Here is a 20,869-nt window from a genome sequence, read left to right as displayed (position 1 = left end):
TCATTCAGTTAAATTACACTTTTTTTATAACATACGTTTCTCTGTTCAAGTACAGTAATCATATTAAGAAACGCAAGTAAGCCTAGAACATTTTGAATAAAAAAAAGGCGTAGAGTGACAGTTATTATACATATACATAAATTTAATGTAGGTTTAATTGCAAGCAATCTGTTTGACATATCACTGATAGTGTAATGGTGAACGGGAAGGGCTGGGAAGCATGGTGAATTTATAGTAGCGGTTCGAAACACCTTGAAAGACAAAAATTTTTCTGTTATATTTTGTTATTTATTCGAATTATTTGGCATTATTTGTCAGTCTATAGTCACTGTGCCTATTATCCACAATGATTCCCTTTGTGTGGATGGGAATTAGCAGGATGGGTATATTCCCATACTAGCGGAATGTGGGAATCCCAGTACCATATCCGTTGTTTCTGCAGTTCGCTCCCAACCTCCAGTTCCGTTCGTGGTGGTTCTTCTGTCTTCAGCTATGGCTGTCCTCAGCCAATTGAAAAGTATGAAAGTCACACGACACGAAAGCAGCGCATTTGCTACATGAAATACGAAACTGCCAAGACACCTAAGTGGTAGTTTCATACTTTCTGTGATATGATTAGCGCTCTCGCACCTCATTTGTGTTTATATGGACATACCTATACAGCAGACATTCAAGATGATAAAATGTGTAGGTTTATTAGATTACAAAACACGAATTGTTTCACTGTTTCGAAACAGCCTATCGAAACATTACATTGTACTGTTTCATTTGTTTCGAAACAGTTACGTGTTTCAGTTTGCCCATCTCTAGTACACTACACAAAGCCTGAGAGAACCAATGAGCTTAAGGGACTGAAAGAGATTCTGTTCAGGCGTTGTATCGCTATTGATGAACATTGTTTTGGTTTGAGGGCAGTGGAAGTGAGGACAACATCTTGCTGAGCGTTGAATAGTTGTGTGTAGCTATGGCGTCGACAGTTTAAAGCAAATATGTGTAATATGGCTGTGCATCAAGAATAAGTGGATTTTATTTTTTTATTTACAATCTGTATCGTGTGTTCTATTTAAATGCCCAAGTGCCTGATGTAACTAAGTTCTGTGTTCTGTGATTGTTTATCGACACAGTTACACATAACATGAAGGCGTTATACTAGTGGCTAGCAATTTTGCTGTGGCAGGGTAGTAGTAATGAAGATGAGCCCAGGATATTGCGCTCAAGCGAATGTATGTAGCCCGAGGGGGGAACTATTTTTTTGTTTTGTTTGGGAATAAGGGAGGATGGAACTAAAAGTTTGGGTGGAAGGCATTCAGCGCATAGTTTGTGGCGTCACTGACAGCACGACTTGTCAGGTGAGTACATTTTCAATTTATAAATCATAAATAGTAGTCTTGTTTAGATGTGGCAGCACCAGCTTAATTTTTACGAACATTCACAACAGCATGACATAATTTACAGGATAATATGAAAGAAATAACGTCTACAATTGCTGTGTATGAAACTGCTAATAGAAGTAATTAGGTATATGAAGTAAAGCAATATCATGTGGTGCTGCTGGAAAAAAAAAAAAACTTCTATTGTACTGGAAAGTTTACTACTCCGCGATGTGCTTGCCTCAGACCATATTTTGTTAATGAGAAAAAAAGACGTTGAGTTGTTTCAGTTCTTCAGATACCAGTACTCCATATACTCTATTATTCTTGGAAGAAGTATGTGTTGTGTGTGCAAGTAGAGTAATTCTGTAATATGCCAAGTAGATAACTGGTAGAGTGAAGGGAGGTATGTTACTCTAATCCTTGTTTGACCATCCTGGGTTACGTTCTCCTAATTTTCATCCCCTAGTTCCAAGTGTTTGCTGATAGGATAATGTAAAGCATATGTTGTGTAACTGTCTAATGAGTGAATTTAGTCAGTGTAAAGTGAACTTAGTGTGTGAGATTTGAATGCTCCCATATTGGCTCTCACAATACCCAAAAATAACATTTTTCTAAAGAAATTCATTAACTACACATTTTATTGCCTGTCAGCTATAAATGCACATTTGCATATTGTGGCACTGCTGAATGATTTAATTGTTGATATGAAGTACTAAATGTAATTTATTTTGATAGAAAACATGCAAGCATAATGTTTGTCAGTTATGCCACACAACATACATGTAGACTGATATCCATATTGCTACATGCACTGTAAATGCACTGCACTATGTACTTCCCTAAGTCACTAAGGTGTATGGTGAGATGAACCCATTGAGAAGGCCACAGGTCAGTTTACTGTCCTATCCATGTCCACAGAAACTGAATGATGTACATTTTTGTATATATGCTTGAAGTTATCTGTGATGTCTCATACTTTTTATGTTAAATGTGCTAAGGACAGATATTAAAGGGGGTGTGGGGGGCTTAGAAGGGCTGTAGACTCAGGCCTCCAGGTGGGCAGAGAGAGGGCGGAGGGTTCCACTCCGATCAAAATCTCAGCTAACTGTCCAAAAAAAAATCATACAAGATGCAGTCATCATCATAAAATAAAATCTGAAACAAATTTCTTTGTTACATCCTTCGTCTTAATGAATTTGCGTAAATCAGTTTTAAAAATATAAGATTGAACATAGTGCATTAGACTTGTGTTTAATATTTTCTAGTGAAGCAAGAAGCTAGATAACTCGTAACGGAAATGTCTTTCTTTGTGAAAAATGTTGAGTTGATCTTATTGAAGACAGTTTTCATTCTGAAATTCTTCATTTTCGTGAGTATTTGAAGTGTTTCATCAAAGAACAGGCTGCCAACATTTGACTGCTTGACTTACATGAATTAGTCTTTGAAAATGAGCTTGGTGATGTTTTTCCACATGTAATGATTGCTAAGTCATGAATTGTGAGGCTGAGAGGGTATCTTCATACTAACTCTTATCAAGAACAAATTGTGTGCTATAATGCGAGAGCAACACATTTCCACTCTTGCCTTGTTATCATTTGAGCAGGAGGTGACCAGTTCTCTCGATTTCCAAGATGTGATAGAGGACTTCACTAGGCTGAAAGCTAGAAAAAGAACTTTTTGAGATACTGGTACTCATTTTCTTAGAGTTTGTGTTTATGTGATAGGGTAACTTTGTACGGTTTTTTTATGCACTTGACTGTTCTGTTTTGCAAGTTATATCATCATCTAATGCAATGAAATGAAATAGCATCGTTGATGTTGTAGAATGACACATATTCCTTTAACTTGACTACTGTACTTTCACAGAAATGTATTAGGCCTGCTTGATGTCAGCAGGGGCCACACATTGTGCTAATGTGGCCCTGTGTAACATGTTAAGTTCTAGGCAATTTGCGTATTTTCCAGATAAATGATTGAAATCTGACATGCAAAGAAGTTGAAAATTAGAAACTGCAGACAAATATAATTCTAAATTCAGAAGCTCAAACGAAATTATATGGTATTTATGTATTCAGATCTGTTGTTACATACAGTAATGGATACGCATTGAAATTGATTTGTACATAGGATACCTTCTTAGTGAGCACCATAACAGAGAAAGGCTTCCCTTAGGTTTGTTGTTGCGAATGACAGTGACTGGAAATCTTTTGTTTCTAGTAGCTGATTTCTGTCATCTGTCTTTGTTGTTTGTGACATGCATTAATCATCCATTGATTGCTCTGTCACAAAATTTCCTTTTTTTTTTTTTTTTTTTTTTTTTTTTTTTTTTTTTTTTTTTTTTTTTTTGACAGGACAGCTACAAACATGTTTCTGAATCCTTTCATGCTGAAGTTAGTGAATAGGTGGTGGTTTTTTTTTTTAGGGCAGGGGGGGGGGGGGTAGCTGTTGGGCCTGCAGAGTTGCACGATTTACCGTGATAATAGTAATAATAATGTTAATGTTTACTCTTACTTTCATCATTTTGTACTCTGCACCCATCTTACACACTCAAGTTAAATCATCGGTACCACTCTTTGCAGGGATCATATCAAAAGTTTGCTGGGTACCTAATTGCACTGAAACAATAAAAATATAGAGGAGTGACAAAAGAAGTCTACTTCATGTGAATATTAGTTCAGTCTGATATAGCATTCTCTTTTGATAGTTGGGCCTTGCTATGTACTTCACCTTTAAAATCATTCCTATTTCTAGTTCCATAATTAGGGATGTGGCTGTTGAAAACTGGAAATTCTCTCAGAAATTTCAGGTAACACACACATTTGTGTGTTTGTGTGTGATTCTTTGTTCGTAATCGTACAGGAGTCATACTTTAAATTCTATAAAATATTCCAGCCCAGTACCTTGTTGATAAAGCCTCTCTTTATCCTTATTGCTCGTTTTGGACTTTTAAATGATTGTCTTACTAACTTGCATTTCCCCCATACTCTTTAATGTGTTATGCACATTCACACAATAAGCACACAGCACTGCTGGTCTCTCAACAGTCTTTAGACATTGCATGGACCTTTTCCTATTCTTTGTCATTCTTACAAATATATCCACTCAGACTGGATAAACATCTGTTTCCACAACAAACATTTACTTAAATACAGAGAAATGTACACGTTTTGAAAGCACTGTCTGAAGAATGTTCTGATAAGCAACACAATGCAGATAAAGGCTCCAAAAGTACTGTGAAGAACACTTGTATGTACTAAAAGTGTTGTACTGGTAGGGAGCCTTTCAGCTCTTAGGTTAGAAAGTTTGTATTGGAGACATTTTTTATTTATTTATTCGTCCATCCATCCATCCAGGGTTCATCTGATAATTGTATTGCATTTGTCGTCATAATACAATGAAAATAAGGGAGTTAAAATATAGAGATTCATAGAATAGGTAACAATGTTTTTATGAAGGAAGGAAAGGTGGTTGGCCATAGCCTTGCTGAAGGAACTGTCTCAGAATGCGCCTGAAATGATTTAGGAAAAGCTAAATCAGTATAGTCGGACAGAGTAATCTCCATCCTCCTGAATAGGAGGTTCGTGTGTTAACAGCTTAACTGCTTCGTTCTGTTGGTACCTATTGTACAATGGTTTTTTTGTTAACATACAGTTTGAACAAGATAACTTACATTGTTTTGGTCTTCAGTCCAAAGACTGGTTTGATGCAGCTCTCCACACTATGATATTTTGTGCAAGCCTTAACATCTCTGAATAACTACTGCAACCCGCATCCGTTTGAACCTGCTTATTGTACCAGTATTAATCATTCTTCTATAGAACCACACTTCAAAAGATTCTATTCTCTTCTTGTGTGAACTGCTCATTGTCCACGTCTCACCTTGATACAAGGCTACATTACAGACAAATGCCTTCAGAAAAGACTTCCTAACACTTAAATTTATATTTGGTGTTAACAAATTTCTCATTTTCAGAAACGATTTTATTCTCATTGCCAGTCTACATTTATATCCTCTCTACTTCATCCATCATGAGTTTTTTTATTCCCAAATAGGTACCTCAGTCACCATTGCCAAAAGCTTTCTCTAATTTTACAAAACATATGGAGATAGGTTTGAATTTCTTTAACCTGTCTTCTCAGATAAGTTGTAGAGTCAATATTGCCTTGTATGCCCCAGCATTTCTCCAGAAACCAAACTGATCTTCTCCGAGATTAGCTTCTAGCAGTTTTTCCATTCTGCTGTAAATAGTTTGTGTCATTATTTTGCAACCATTATTTATTAAACTGATGAACCATGGACCTCGCCGTTGGTGGGTAGGCTTGTGTGCCTCAACGATGCAGATAGCCGTACCATAGGTGCAACCACAACGGAGAGGTATCTGTTGAGAGGCCAGACAAAACGTGTGGTTCCTGAAGAGGGGCAGCAGCCTTTTCAGTAGTTGCAGAGGCAACAGTCTGGATGATTGACTGATCTGGCGCTGTAACACTAACCAAAACGGCCTTGCTGTTGTGGTACTGCGAACTGCTGAAAGCAAGGGGAAACTACAGTCGTAATTTTTCCCGAGGGCATGCAGCCTTACCGTATGATTGAATAATAATGGCATCCTCTTGGGTAAGACATTCTGGAGGTAAAATAGTCCCCCATTCGGATCTCTGGGCGGGGACTACTCAAGAGGACGTCGTTATCAGGAGAAAGAAAACTGGCGTTCTACGGATTGGAGTGTGGAATGCCCGATCCCTTAATCGGGCAGGTAGGTTAGAAAACTTAAAAAGTTAAATGGATAGGTTAAAGTTAGATATAGTGGGAATTAGTTAAGTTCGGTGGCAGGAGGAACAAGACTTTTGGTCAGGTGAATACAAGGTTATAAATACAAAATCAAATAGGGGTAATGCAGGAGTAGGTTTAATAATGAATAAAAAAATAGGAGTGCGGGTAAGCTACTACAAACAGCATAGTGAACGCATTATTGTGACCAAGATAGACACGAAGCCCACACCTACTACAGTAGTACACGTTTATATGCCAACTAGCTCTGCAGATGATGAAGAAATTGATGAAATGTATGATGAGATAAAAGAAATTATTCAGGTAGTGAAGGGAGACAAATGATAGAGGAAGCCGCCTGGTAGAATTTTGCACAGAGCATAACTTAATCATAGCTAACACTTGGTTCAAGAATCATGAAAGAAGGTTGTATACACGGAAGAACCCGGGAGATACTAGAAGGTTTCAGATAGATTATATAATGGTAAGATAGAGATTTTAGGAACCAGATTTTAAATTGTAAGACATTTCCAGGGGCAGATGTGGACTCTGACCACAATCTATTGGTTATGAACTGTAGATCAAAACAGAAGAAACTGCAAAAAGGTGGGAATTTAAGGAGATGGGGCCTGGATAAATTGAAAGAACCAGAGGTTGCACAGAGTTTCAGTGAGAGCAGGAAACAATTGATAGGAATGGGGGAAAGAAATACAGTAGGAGAAGAATGGGTAGCTTTGAGGAATGAAATAGTGAAGGCAGCAGAGGATCAAGTAGGTAAAAAGACGAGGGCTAGTAGAAATCCTTGGGTAACAGAAGAAATATTGAATTTAATTGATGAAAGGAGAAAATATAAAAATGCAGTAAGTAAAGCAGGCAAAAAGGAATACAAACGTCTCAAAAATGAGATCGACAGGAAGTGCAAAATGGCTAAGCAGAAATGGGTAGAGGACAAATGCAAGGATGTAGAGGCTTATCTCATGAGGGGTAAGATAGATACTGCCTACAGGAAAATTAAAGAGACCTTTGGAGAAAAGAGAACCACTTGCACGAATATCAAGAGCTCAGATGGAAACCCAGTTCTAAGCAAAGAAGGGAATGCAGAAAGGTGGAAGAAGTATATAGAGAGTCTATACAGGGGCAATGTTCTTGAGGACAATATTATGGAAATGGAAGAGGAGGTAGATGAAGATGAAATGGGAGATATGATACTGCGAGTTTGACAGAGCACTGAAAGACCTAAGTCAAAACAAGGCCCCGAGAGTAGACAACATTCTATTACAACTACTGACAGCCTTGGGAGAGCCAGTCCTGACAATGCTCTACCATCTGGTGAGCAAGATGTATGACACAGGCGAAATTCCCTCAGACTTCAAGAAGAATATAATAATTCCAATCCCAAAGAAAGCAGGAGTTGACAGATGTGAAAATTACCGATATATCAGTTTAATAAGTCACGGCTGCAAAATACTAACGCTAATTCTTTGCAGACGAATGGAAAAACTGGTAGAAGCCAACCTCGGGAAGATCAGTTTGGATTCCGTAGAAATGTTGGAACACGTGAGGCAATACTGACCCTACGACTTATCTTAGAAAAAAGATTAAGGAAAGGCAAACTTACGTTTCTATCATTTGTGGACCTGGAGAAAGCTTTTGACAATGTTGACTGGAATACTCTCTTTCAGATTCTGAAGGTGGCAAGGGTAAAATACAGGGAGCGAAAGGCTATTTACAATTTGTACAGAAAGCAGATGGCAGTTATAAGAGTCAAGGGACCCGAAAGGGAAGCAGTGGTTGGGAGTGGAGTGAGACAGGGTTGTAGCCTCTCCCCGTTGCTATTCAATCTGTATTTTGAGCAAGCAGTAAAGGAAACAAAAGAAAAGTTCAGAGTAGGAATTAAAATCCATGGAGAAGAAATAAAAACTTTGGAGTTCGCCGATGACATTGTAATTCTGTCAGAGACAGCAAAGGACTTGGAAGAGCAGTTGAATGGAATGGACAGTGTCTTGAAAGGAGGATATAAGATGAACATCAACAAAAGCAAAACAAGGATAATGGAATGTAGTTGAATTACGTCGGGTGATGCTGAGGGAATTAGATTACAAAATGAGACACTTAAAGTAGTAGATGAGTTTTGCTATTTGGGGAGCAAAATTACTGATGATGGTCGAAGTAGAGAAGATATAAAATGTAGACTGGCAATGGTAAGGAAAGCGTTTCTGAAGAAGTGAAATTTGTTAACATCGAGTATAGATGTAAGTGTCAGGAAGTCGTTTCTGAAAGTATTTGTATGGAGTGTAGCCATGTATGGAAGTGAAACATGGACGATAAATAGTTTAGACAAGAAGAGAATAGAAGCTTTCGAAATGTGGTGCTACAGAAGAATGCTGAATATTAGATGGGTAGATCACATAACTAATCAGGAGGTATTGAACAGAATTGGGGAGAAGAGGAGTTTGTGGCACAACTTGACTAGAAGAAGGGATCGGTTGGTAGGACACGTTCTGAGACATTGAGGGATCACCAATTTATTACTGGAGGGCAGCATGGAGGGTAAAAATCGTAGAGGGAGACAAAGAGATGCATACACTAAGCAGATTCAGAAGGATGTAGGCTGCAGTAGGTACTGGGAGATGAAGAAGCTTGCACAGGATAGAGTAGCAAGGAGAGCTGCATCAAACCAGTCTCAGGACTGAAGATCACAACAACAACAACAACAACAACAGTTCGGTAATATTCATATCTGCCTTCTTTGGAATTCGGATGGTTACACTCTCATGGCTGGCTCTCCCAAGGATATCAGCAGTTCTCAGGGAATGTCATCTACTACAGGGATCCTGCTTCGGCTTTGGCCTTTCAATGCTCTGTCAAATTCTTCTTGCAGTAGCAAATCTCCCATCTTCTCTTCATTTACTTCATTTTTCATTTCCTGTATAATTGCCTTCAAGTTAATTTCCTGTGTATTACCCCTCTGTATATTCCTTCCACCTTTCAGCTTTCCTTTCTTTGCTTGGTTCTGATTTTCCATCTGAGCTCTTGATAATTGTATAGCTGCTTCTCTGTTCTCCAAAGGCATCTTTAAGTTTTCTGTAGACAGTATCTATCTTTCCCCTAGTTATATGCGCTTCTGTACACTTAAATTTGTCCTTTAGCCACTTCTGCTTAACCATTTTGCACTTTCTGCCAGTCTCAATTTTTAGATGTGTGTGTTCCCTTTTTCTTGCTTCCTTCGCTATATTTTTATATTTTCTCCTTTCATTGACTAAATTCAATATCTTCTGTGATTTCTTCTAGGTCTTGCCTTTTTACCTATTTGATCATCTGCTGCCTTTGCTATGTTATCTCACAATGCTACCCATTTGTCTTCTACTGTATTCCTTTCCCATGTGCCAATCACTGCATGATGCTTGCTTTGAAACTCTCCTTAAGCTGTGATTCTTTCAGCTTATCCATGTCCCATCCCCTTGATTTCCTATGTTTTAGCAAATTCTTCAATTTTAATCTACAGTTCATAACCAGTAAATTATAGTCAGATTCCACATTTGCCCCTGATGATTAAATTATATTCAGTGCAAAATTCTACCTGCAGTTTCCTCTTTCGTTCCTTTCCTCTATTTCATATTCTCCTGCTACAGCACTTTTCCTTCTCTTCCTCTCCCTATTACCAAATTCCAGTAACTCATCACATTAAAATTTTTCTTTCCTTTAACTACATGAATAATTTCTTTTATCTCATCTTACATTCTTTCAATCTCTTCATCTATGATGCTAGTTAGCATTAGCTTATCATCCTTTTGTAGTGGATGTTGGCTTTGTGTCTCTCTTGGCATCAATAATGCGTTCATTGTGCTATTTATAGTAGCTTATCCTATTTTCTCATTAATTATTAGACCTACTCCTGCATTACCCCTATTTGATTTTGTGTTGATTACCTTTTACTGCCTTGACCAAAAGTCCTCTTCATCATGCCATTGAAATTCACTAATCCTTTCTATATCTGACTTCAATGTATCCATTTCCATTTTTAAATTTTCTAACATGCTGACCCAATTGCACTCTCTAGTCCATAGAATGCCAGTTCTTTTTTAGGAAATCATCCTGAGTAGGCCCCACCTGGAGGTCCAAACATGGAATATTTTACCCAGAAGGATGCCATCGTCATTTAACCATACAGTAGAGCTGCATGCCCTCTGGAGAAATAATGGCTGTAGTTTACCCTTGGAATGGACAGTGTCTTGAAAGGAGGATATAAGATGAACATCAACAAAAGCAAAACAAGGATAATGGAATGTAGTCTAATTAAGTCGGGTGATGCTGAGGGAATTAGATTAGGAAATGAGGCACTTAAAGTAGTAAAGGAGTTTTGCTATTTGGGGAGCAAAATAACTGATGATGGTCGAAGTAGAGAGGATATAAAATGTAGATTGGCAATGGCAAGGAAAGCGTTTATGAAGAAGAGAAATTTGTTAACATCCAGTATTGATTTAAGTGTCAGGAAGTCATTTCTGAAAGTATTCGTATGGAGTGTAGCCATGTATGGAAGTGAAACATGGACGATAAATAGTTTGGACAAGAAGAGAATAGAAGCTTTCGAAATGTGGTGCTACAGAAGAATGCTGAAGGTTAGATGGGTAGATCACATAACTAATGAGGAAGTATTGAATAGGATTGGGGAGAAGAGAAGTTTGTGGCACAACTTGACCAGAAGAAGGGATCGGTTGGTAGGACATGTTCTGAGGCATCAAGGGATCACCAATTTAGTATTGGAGGGCAGCGTGGAGGGTAAAAATCGTAGAGGGAGACCAAGAGATGAATACACTAAGCAGATTCAGAAGGATGTAGGTTGCAGTAGGTACTGGGAGATGAAAAAGCTTGCACAGGATAGAGTAGCGTGGAGAGCTGCATCAAACCAGTCTCAGGACTGAAGACCACAACAACAACAGTTTACCCTTTCTATCAGTCATTTGCAGTACCAGCAAAGCAAGGCCATATTGACTGATGTTGCAAGGCCAGAACAGTCAATCATCCAGACTGCCCTCTTCAGGAACCATATTTGTCTCACCTCTACACATATATGCCCCTGCATTGTGATTGCACCAATGATACGGCTGTCTGTATCGTTGAGGCACACAAGCTACCCCACCTCAGCGATGTGTGTGGTTTATGGAACAGATAACTTTCGGCATGAAAATAAATTTTCATTGTTTCTTCATATATCTGTAGACTATCACTGCACACACTATGGACACCCTCTGGTGACTCCAGGACCACAAACACTATTATTCTCAATGCACATCTCCATTACCCTCCTTTCAATCTGTCTGGAAAACTGAGTCAACATCTGAAGTAAACTACACCTGCATGCAGTCAAACTATATCTTGATTTTAGTCTGATTAAAAGGCTGGTGGTTTTATGTAATTGTAGAGAAATGATAATCTGTGTGTTTCGTGTGATTTTACGAATATTGTTCCCTTGACAGCGACTCAAAAGAAAAACATTGTAGTATGTCTGAGACATATCTCAAATGTTGACAGAGTACTCAGAGTTCTAAGGGAATAAAGAAAATGATCAGTAGTGTTTAGAACAAAAAATAATATTTATAGCAAAATCTTAAATGCCGTTTCAGCTTATGTACCCATTCTACTCAGTAATATATGAATTTTATTTAAGTCACAAGGTTTTTTGTGACTGACTGAATACTGATTTTTGTTACCTCTCTTTTGAGTTAGGTGTTATAATACATCAACAATTATTCACGTCTGTCTGTACTAACATCTTTGTCACATAATGCAACAGTTAAATATTCAGTAATAGTTTTTACACATAAAAAATCTGAGCAACAACACTCCCAGTACTACAGACAAGCTGCTGGGTACTAAAAAAGACTTGTCCTTCAAAAATGATATCTGGATCAATCCACATTGTGCTCTCTCTCTCTCTCTCTCTTATGAGATCATTGTCAGTATATTATATCCCAATCCTCCTCCTCATAGGTAGCTCTCTAAGTAGCATATACTGATGCTAATGAAAATGCAAAAATACCTATGGCATTTTCAATTAAATCATGTTGAAAGGTGTGACTCGTGTTGTAATAGTACAACTATGTATGCAGTACTAGGTTACACAACACTATATTGCAAAGCTGTGTGGTGACAGAATAACAATTTCTGGTATGAAGTGTGCCAAGAATTTTATTTTGATTTATTCACTGTTAGAGACAAGTGACACAAAAACTGCCATCATGACACTCCATTGCTAAAACATTTCACAGTGATACCGGGAAAATGTCAGTGCTGTCTGTTCCTTTCGATGAAGAATTACATCAGAGATGACTCTACGTGAATGCTCTTGATGCTTATAAACTTTGGGCAACCTTATTACAATGATAACTAATCAGTGGACTGACAGTTCTCATAAGAGCAACTTTATTGGACATGATGATGAACACATAAGCAGTAGGCACAAACAACTTTGGCAAGTCCCTTATACTTCTCAGAAATCACTACAGAAACTCTTATAGAGTAAGCTTATGCAGTGGTAAGACAGTGCGGACTTGTGTTCAACTCCCTATCTGGGCATCTGGATTTAGGTTTAGGTTTTCTACCATTTCCCTAGAATGCTTAAAGCAAATACTGAGACTGTTCATTTGAAAGGGCACAGCTGATTTTCTTCCTCTGTGAATTTTGCTCCACATCCGATGACCTCATTATCAATGGAACATTATACCCTAATCTTCCTTCCCTTTTTTCTGTAACCCTGTGCTTCATTTAATACAGCCACTAAAATAAAAACCAAATATGTTTGCCAATAAAGTACTTGAACTTGCTCCTCCTCAGTCCTGTCATCCAGTCATAACATGGACCGTCAGGATTTTTTTAGAGGGACTCAGTAGAGTACGTTCCGCTGTAGTTACACAAACAAGTGGGTGTCTTTATGAAAACTGCCTGTATAGGTTTTTGTTTTAAATCTTGTCTCTGCCCATTATCATTTAATAGCAATATTCATACATGTAATACTGGGAATAAAAATCACCTCGACTATTTCCAATTTAATCTCAACTCTTGTACAGAAAGGAGTGAATTAGACAGTCTTCATTTTCTTTCCCTTCCTTCCTGTAAAGAAGCATAATCCGTATGCAGATTGTGTGTGTATGCGTGTGCGTCCGTGCATGTGCGTGCACGCATATTTAGCTGTCTTGTTTCATATCATTGTATTACTCACAACTTCTGAAATATCTTTGAGTGAAAAGTCACAGAAGACTTTTGCAGGTTATGAGTAGTATATTGTTTTGAAACTAGAAAGTGAAATATGCAAGGAATCCACTTGCAGAATACAAAAGAGTGTGTTTTTAAAAGTGCAGAAGAAATGAAAGTAGTGAATGGGTGCAGTGAAAATTGGCTGTAACTCAGCCTTGCAACAAAACTAAATGCGATCATCATCAGAAAGTGTAATAAGGAACAAATAGTGCTCCTAACCACTATGAATATTTTGCCACTAAAGGAAAAAAAAAAAAAAAATTTTAATATGCGGTGTGTCCCCCCCATGAACCATGGACCTTGCCGTTGGTGGGGAGGCTTGCGTGCCTCAGCGATACAGATAGCCGTACCGTAGGTGCAACCACAACGGAGGGGTATCTGTTGAGAGGCCAGACAAACGTGTGGTTCCTGAAGAGGGGCAGCAGCCTTTTCAGTAGTTGCAAGGGCAACAGTCTGGATGATTGACTGATCTGGCCTTGTAACAATAACCAAAACAGCCTTGCTGTGCTGGTACTGCGAACGGCTGAAAGCAAGGGGAAACTACAGCCGTAATTTTTCCCGAGGGCATGCAGCTTTACTGTATGATTACATGATGATGGCGTCCTCTTGGGTAAAATATTCCGGAGGTAAAATAGTCCCCCATTCGGATCTCCGGGCGGGGACTACTCAAGAGGATGTCGTTATCAGGAGAAAGAAAACTGGCGTTCTACGGATCGGAGCGTGGAATGTCAGATCCCTTAATCGGGCAGGTAGGTTAGAAAATTTAAAAAGGGAAATGGATAGGCTGAAGTTAGATATAGTGGGAATTAGTGAAGTTCGGTGGCAGGAGGAACAAGACTTCTGGTCAGGTGACTACAGGGTTATAAACACAAAATCAAATAGGGGTAATGCAGGAGTAGGTTTAATAATGAATAGGAAAATAGGAATGCGGGTAAGCTACTACAAACAGCATAGTGAACGCATTATTGTGGCCAAGATAGATACGAAGCCCACGCCTACTACAGTAGTACAAGTTTATATGCCAACTAGCTCTGCAGATGACGAAGAAATTGAAGAAATGTATGATGAAATAAAAGAAATTATTCAGATTGTGAAGGGAGACGAAAATTTAATAGTCATGGGTGACTGGAATTCGAGTGTAGGAAAAGGGAGAGAAGGAAACGTAGTAGGTGAATATGGATTGGGGGACAGAAATGAAAGAGGAAGCCGCCTGGTAGAATTTTGCACAGAGCACAACATAATCATAACTAACACTTGGTTTAAGAATCATGAAAGAAGGTTGTATACATGGAAGAACCCTGGAGATACTAAAAGGTATCAGATAGATTATATAATGGTAAGACAGAGATTTAGGAACCAGGTTTTAAATTGTAAGACATTTCCAGGGGCAGATGTGGACTCTGACCACAATCTATTGGTTATGACCTGTAGATTAAAACTGAAGAAACTGCAAAAAGGTGGGAATTTAAGGAGATGGGACCTGGATAAACTAAAAGAACCAGAGGTTGTACAGAGATTCAGGGAGAGCATAAGGGAGCAATTGACAGGAATGGGGGAAATAAATACAGTAGAAGAAGAATGGGTAGCTTTGAGGGATGAAGTAGTGAAGGCAGCAGAGGATCAAGTAGGTAAAAAGACTAGGGCTAGTAGAAATCCTTGGGTAACAGAAGAAATATTGAATTTAATTGATGAAAGGAGAAAATATAAAAATGCAGTAAGTGAAACAGGCAAAAAGGAATACAAACGTCTCAAAAATGAGATCGACAGGAAGTGCAAAATGGCTAAGCAGGGATGGCTAGAGGACAAATGTAAGGATGTAGAGGCCTATCTCACTAGGGGTAAGATAGATACCGCCTACAGGAAAATTAAAGAGACCTTTGGAGATAAGAGAACGACTTGTATGAATATCAAGAGCTCAGATGGAAACCCAGTTCTAAGCAAAGAAGGGAAAGCAGAAAGGTGGAAGGAGTATATAGAGGGTCTATACAAGGGCGATGTACTTGAGGACAATATTATGGAAATGGAAGAGGATGTAGATGAAGATGAAATGGGAGATATGATACTGCGTGAAGAGTTTGACAGAGCACTGAAAGACTTGAGTCGAAACAAGGCCCCCGGAGTAGACAATATTCCATTGGAACTACTGACGGCCGTGGGAGAGCCAGTCCTGACAAAACTCTACCATCTGGTGAGCAAGATGTATGAAACAGGCGAAATACCCTCAGACTTCAAGAAGAATGTAATAATTCCAATCCCAAAGAAAGCAGGTGTTGACAGATGTGAAAATTACCGAACTATCAGCTTAATAAGTCACAGCTGCAAAATACTAACACGAATTCTTTACAGACGAATGGAAAAACTAGTAGAAGCCAACCTCGGGGAAGATCAGTTTGGATTCCGTAGAAACACTGGAACACGTGAGGCAATACTGACCTTACGACTTATCTTAGAAGAAAGATTAAGGAAAGGCAAACCTACGTTTCTAGCATTTGTAGACTTAGAGAAAGCTTTTGACAATGTTGACTGGAATACTCTCTTTCAAATTCTAAAGGTGGCAGGGGTAAAATACAGGGAGCGAAAGGCTATTTACAATTTGTACAGAAACCAGATGGCAGTTATAAGAGTCGAGGGACATGAAAGGGAAGCAGTGGTTGGGAAGGGAGTAAGACAGGGTTGTAGCCTCTCCCCGATGTTGTTCAATCTGTATATTGAGCAAGCAGTAAAGGAAACAAAAGAAAAATTCGGAGTAGGTATTAAAATTCATGGAGAAGAAATAAAAACTTTGAGGTTCGCCGATGACATTGTAATTCTGTCAGAGACAGCAAAGGACTTGGAAGAGCAGTTGAATGGAATGGACAGTGTCTTGAAAGGAGGATATAAGATGAACATCAACAAAAGCAAAACAAGGATAATGGAATGTAGTCTAATTAAGTCGGGTGATGCTGAGGGAATTAGATTAGGAAATGAGGCACTTAAAGTAGTAAAGGAGTTTTGCTATTTGGGGAGCAAAATAACTGATGATGGTCGAAGTAGAGAGGATATAAAATGTAGGCTGGCAATGGCAAGGAAAGCGTTTCTGAAGAAGAGAAATTTGTTAACATCCAGTATTGATTTAAGTGTCAGGAAGTCATTTCTGAAAGTATTCGTATGGAGTGTAGCCATGTATGGAAGTGAAACATGGACGATAAATAGTTTGGACAAGAAGAGAATAGAAGCTTTCGAAATGTGGTGCTACAGAAGAATGCTGAAGATTAGATGGGTAGATCACATAACTAATGAGGAAGTATTGAATAGGATTGGGGAGAAGAGAAGTTTGTGGCACAACTTGACCAGAAGAAGGGATCGGTTGGTAGGACATGTTCTGAGGCATCAAGGGATCGCCAATTTAGTATTGGAGGGCAGCGTGGAGGGTAAAAATCGTAGAGGGAGACCAAGAGATGAATACACTAAGCAGATTCAGAAGGATGTAGGTTGCAGTAGGTACTGGGAGATGAAAAAGCTTGCACAGGATAGAGTAGCATGGAGAGCTGCATCAAACCAGTCTCATGACTGAAGACCACAACAACAACATGCGGTGTGTGGAGGGGGGAGGGAGAGGAAATAATAATCGTTTTACAGCTGCTGCAGATGAAGCCATTTAAGCAAATTAATAGTCATACATCCATCCATTTATTGTTTACTGGGTGTATTTGGTAGTCCCATACCTCACTCTATGTAACCAAGCAAGTTTTCAAAACACACCTGACTGTTAATCAGAAGGCACATGATGTAGATTGTGTTATTTTTCTGTATCCCTTGAAAATTCAAAGATGTTAGTTTAAAAGAGGCCACAACTGATGTGAAATTATGTTCTACCTCTGATGACGTTCTGGGAGTGCCTCTTTATCCCGGTCGAGGGCCCAGCCCCATAGTCTACTGGCCTTCTGAAGATCAGCAACTGTTCCGGGTCTTCTCCTGTGTGGTGCTATTTGTACAGGTGTGTCAGTTCTTGCTGAATATGTTGCATCAATTTTGCCGTCCTCTTCTTATCTCTCCACCTTTCAACTGCATAAAAGACAAGTTGAAGATATCCTCTTATCCTTAAGCCCTCCCAAGTCTGAATTATATAATGAAATTTTCGCTGACTGGGAACTGCTTGAGGCTCTTGACTCATGTTAGGACCCCAGGCCTGGATCTGATTCATAATTGGCTAGTCAAACCTCTGAATGTGATTGATAGACTCTATCTACTCAGAGCCTTCAATCATATTTGACCAGAAGATGTTTTCCTTCACAGTGGAGAGGCAGTGTAATTATCCTAATCCTTAAACCGGGAACAAATCCAATGTCAGTCGATAGCTATTGACCAGTTAGCATCATTAATGTGCTATGCACATTACTTGAAAGGGTGCGAATCTGGTGATTATGTTGGGTTCTCGGCACAGAGGGATCTTTGTAAATTTTGTTTCTGAAGAACAGCATATACATTAGCATCACAGTGCAGTTAAAAAAAAAACACTCGTATGGGGTGTGACACCACTTGGTGTCATCTCGTTTTGCTTACCCTCTGTGACTGGGACTTTCAAGGCTCACAACTGATTTTTTATCATTAGTTTTTATCCCCACATTTGTTTCAGATCTGAGTTGCTACATTGCTTAGCTCCCCACAAATCCAAGAGAAAAGCACCCCTCAGCATTCTGTGCTGATTGTTACTCTCTTCCTCATTACTATCAATGGGTTAGCGACCTCTTTCAGAACAGTAGTTATCACTGCGCTGCATGTTGACTACTTTTGCATTTTGTAAAGCTCCAAGTTTGTAACTTTGCCTGAACTCCAACTTTAGGGAGCTATTCATAGGGATTATGCTTTTTAACCCTTTCCCATGGCTTCCAATGTTCTCCTGTGGAAATGTGAGTTGCACATTTCTGTAGTCATGTACCTGACCCAGAACTGTGTTTGGACAGCTGTTGCTTGGACAATGTCCCACAGCCTTGAACTTTAGGACTCCTCTTTCATTAAAAACTAACATGGTTGACCCATGTTTGTGAGTTTAAGGTTATCCGAATTCGAAAGCTTAACACTATTTGCTTCCTTGTCCATGCCTCTTTGGGTTTGGATCATGGTACCCTACTCTGTATTTACCAGGCTATGGTCTCATCCTAGCTTTATTATAGCTGCCAGGTTTATTCATCCTTGAAATTATTGGACCCAGTACATCATTATTAAGACAGGCCACAGGCACTTTCTAGACGAGTCCTGTAGACAGGCTCCTTGCTGGTGTGGTGATATTATCTTTTCAGTCCCTTGCTCACACAATCATCACATGACAATTTTGTAATCATGCAGTGTAACATCCTTTTCTTTCGTACAAGGGATCTTGAACATGACGTTCTTGGATGGTTTACCAGTTGACATGTGTTTCAAGACCCTCTGCAGGCACCTCCACCCGCCCTCCATAGACTCTGCTCCCTCATGGATTCCTGTGCATTCTTCCTTGTTTAGCACCCAGACCATGAATTAGGACCAATCTAAAGTTTCAGATGCCCTCATGGACTTTCAGGGTCTATTCCTCTCAGTTCTTCAGGAATATCAAGGTGTGTCTTCATTTACATTAACTGAGACACTGAAACAGTGGACAGAATGGGATATGCTTTTTACGTTGCTAGCTGGTCAGTAACAACACTCACTTCCTAAGATGTACAGCATTTTTATGACTTAAGTGATGGCTATTAACAGAACCCTACATTTTATTAAACAGTTCTCCCTCAACCATTTTTTAATTTGTAGTGACCAAATGGGCAATCTCTAGCTATTGATCAATGTTACTCTTGTCATCCTGTGATATCTGCTCTCTGACATGAGTCATGCTACCTGTTCATTGGTCTTTTGGTCCTAAGTCATATGGGTTACTCAGAGAATAAACTGACTGAAAGTTTGGCTAGAGATGCAATTACTCACCTAACATTCGCTTGGGTGATGCCAGGTGCAGATCTTTTGACGCAAAGAAAAACCCCACTCACTCCGAGATGAAACATCATTTGGTGGGCTACTATCCTCTGTAATAAACTCTACACTATCAAGAAGGCTATGGCTACATGTTCCTCCTCTTTCTGTTCTTACGGGAAGAAAGCCACTATTGCATGTTCTCCCCCCCCCCCCCCCCCCCCCCCCCATATCAGTCATACCAGATTAACTCATAGTTTTATCTTGTATAATAAGCCACACCATCCATATTATTGTTGCAAAGCTTTACAGACAGTCCCTCACATCCTGGTTGAATGCATACCCTGCTTCAGGCTCTTAGTGGATTCTTTGCAGTTTGTGTTGGTGGAAAATGTATGGGCAGTTGAACTGTTTTTTCATTTTGTTTCCAAAAACGAGTAAATCCTGATGCTTTTGGTGGGAGAAATTTACCTGAAGATTGGGTAGCATATGCAAATGACCTGCTTGTAAGTCATGGTTTCAGTTACAGTTGACTCTAGGGCAGTGTTGAGAAAGGAGTCAAATACAATTTTGATAAGGTATGATGGTTCTGTGGGGGTCTCTCAATTGACAGTTGCTGTTAATAAAACAACATATTAATGCAAAGAGAGAGATTTCATGGCCAGGCAGAAAAAGACTTCAACTTAGTCACCTTTCAAGTCAGCCCAGTCTGTCCAGTGTTTTCCCAGTTAGTAAATTCCATCAGTTAAATGAGATTTTCTAAAGTTTGCAAAATGCTCAACTAGGGCTGCCCGAAGTTCATCATTAATTTCAAAATGTTTCTTAGCCTCAAATTTCTTTTAGCTGGGGAGTAGGCTGAAGATGGAGGTTGCCAATAATTCACTCTGAAAATCTTTCCGTTTTTTCCACTGCCAAAAGGCATTAGTTGGCAAGTGCATTGATGTGATCATTTTCGTCACTTTTACAATCCAGGCATCTTCTCACATGCTTTTGCATCCATTTAGTCCAGAGGACATTTTTAGTAAATACTAGTTATTGTTTTGCTCTTTGCAAGTTGATCATTAAGAAAAATCTTTTTTGAATCCCAGGAAAGACTGGCCTTAGTCTTTATGGCTGGTGATATGGGCTTCTCGTTTGCTGCAAGGGTGTAGATTTTCACTAACTGCCTTTATTGTCATTCGTCTAAGTCGTGAAGTGGTAGACTAATGTCTCACCCACAGTAAAAAACTGGGATATATAATAGGTTGGGTCCAGTTTAGTAGAATTCTAACATTGTTAAGAAATCAATTTTCTTTTGGTCAGAATTCACCAAATGTAACACGTATGTGGCACAAAGCTTTGCAATACTTAAATTTTCGTGTAAAATGTGCAATACTCTTTCTTTTGATATACCTGTGACATTAGCAGTTTCACTCACCTTTAATCACCCACCACCCAGTACCATACTGTGTACTTCCTTAATGTTTTTTTTCCCATCATTTTTGAGGTGTCATCCACATGGTTTGAGAGAAATATCACCCGTTTTAAATTTAACCACTCCAATCCATAGCTGTCG

At 39.1% G+C, this 20,869-nt stretch overlaps 1 protein-coding gene across 3 annotated transcripts in view; it reads left to right on the top strand.

Annotated features, from left to right (window-relative positions):
- The first annotated feature begins 887 nt into the window (after nt 1-887).
- The window catches only part of LOC126470237 (ras association domain-containing protein 8), a 96,151-nt gene continuing 76,169 nt past the window's right edge, over nt 888-20,869 (top strand). For 2 of the 3 annotated variants that reach the window (XM_050097938.1, XM_050097937.1), the window contains exon 1: nt 889-1,349. In XM_050097938.1, coding sequence (XP_049953895.1) covers nt 1,278-1,349 — 72 coding nt within the window. In that variant the 5' untranslated portion in view covers nt 889-1,277. Of the gene's footprint in view, nt 1,350-20,869 lie in introns of all 3 variants that reach the window. The other variant, XR_007586159.1, reaches the window with a different exon arrangement.

This window comes from Schistocerca serialis, chromosome 3 (assembly GCF_023864345.2).
Source record: "Schistocerca serialis cubense isolate TAMUIC-IGC-003099 chromosome 3, iqSchSeri2.2, whole genome shotgun sequence".
Taxonomy (NCBI): domain Eukaryota; kingdom Metazoa; phylum Arthropoda; class Insecta; order Orthoptera; family Acrididae; genus Schistocerca; species Schistocerca serialis.
Note: the sequence above shows the minus strand (reverse complement) of the source record. Positions and strands in the feature narration are given on the sequence as shown.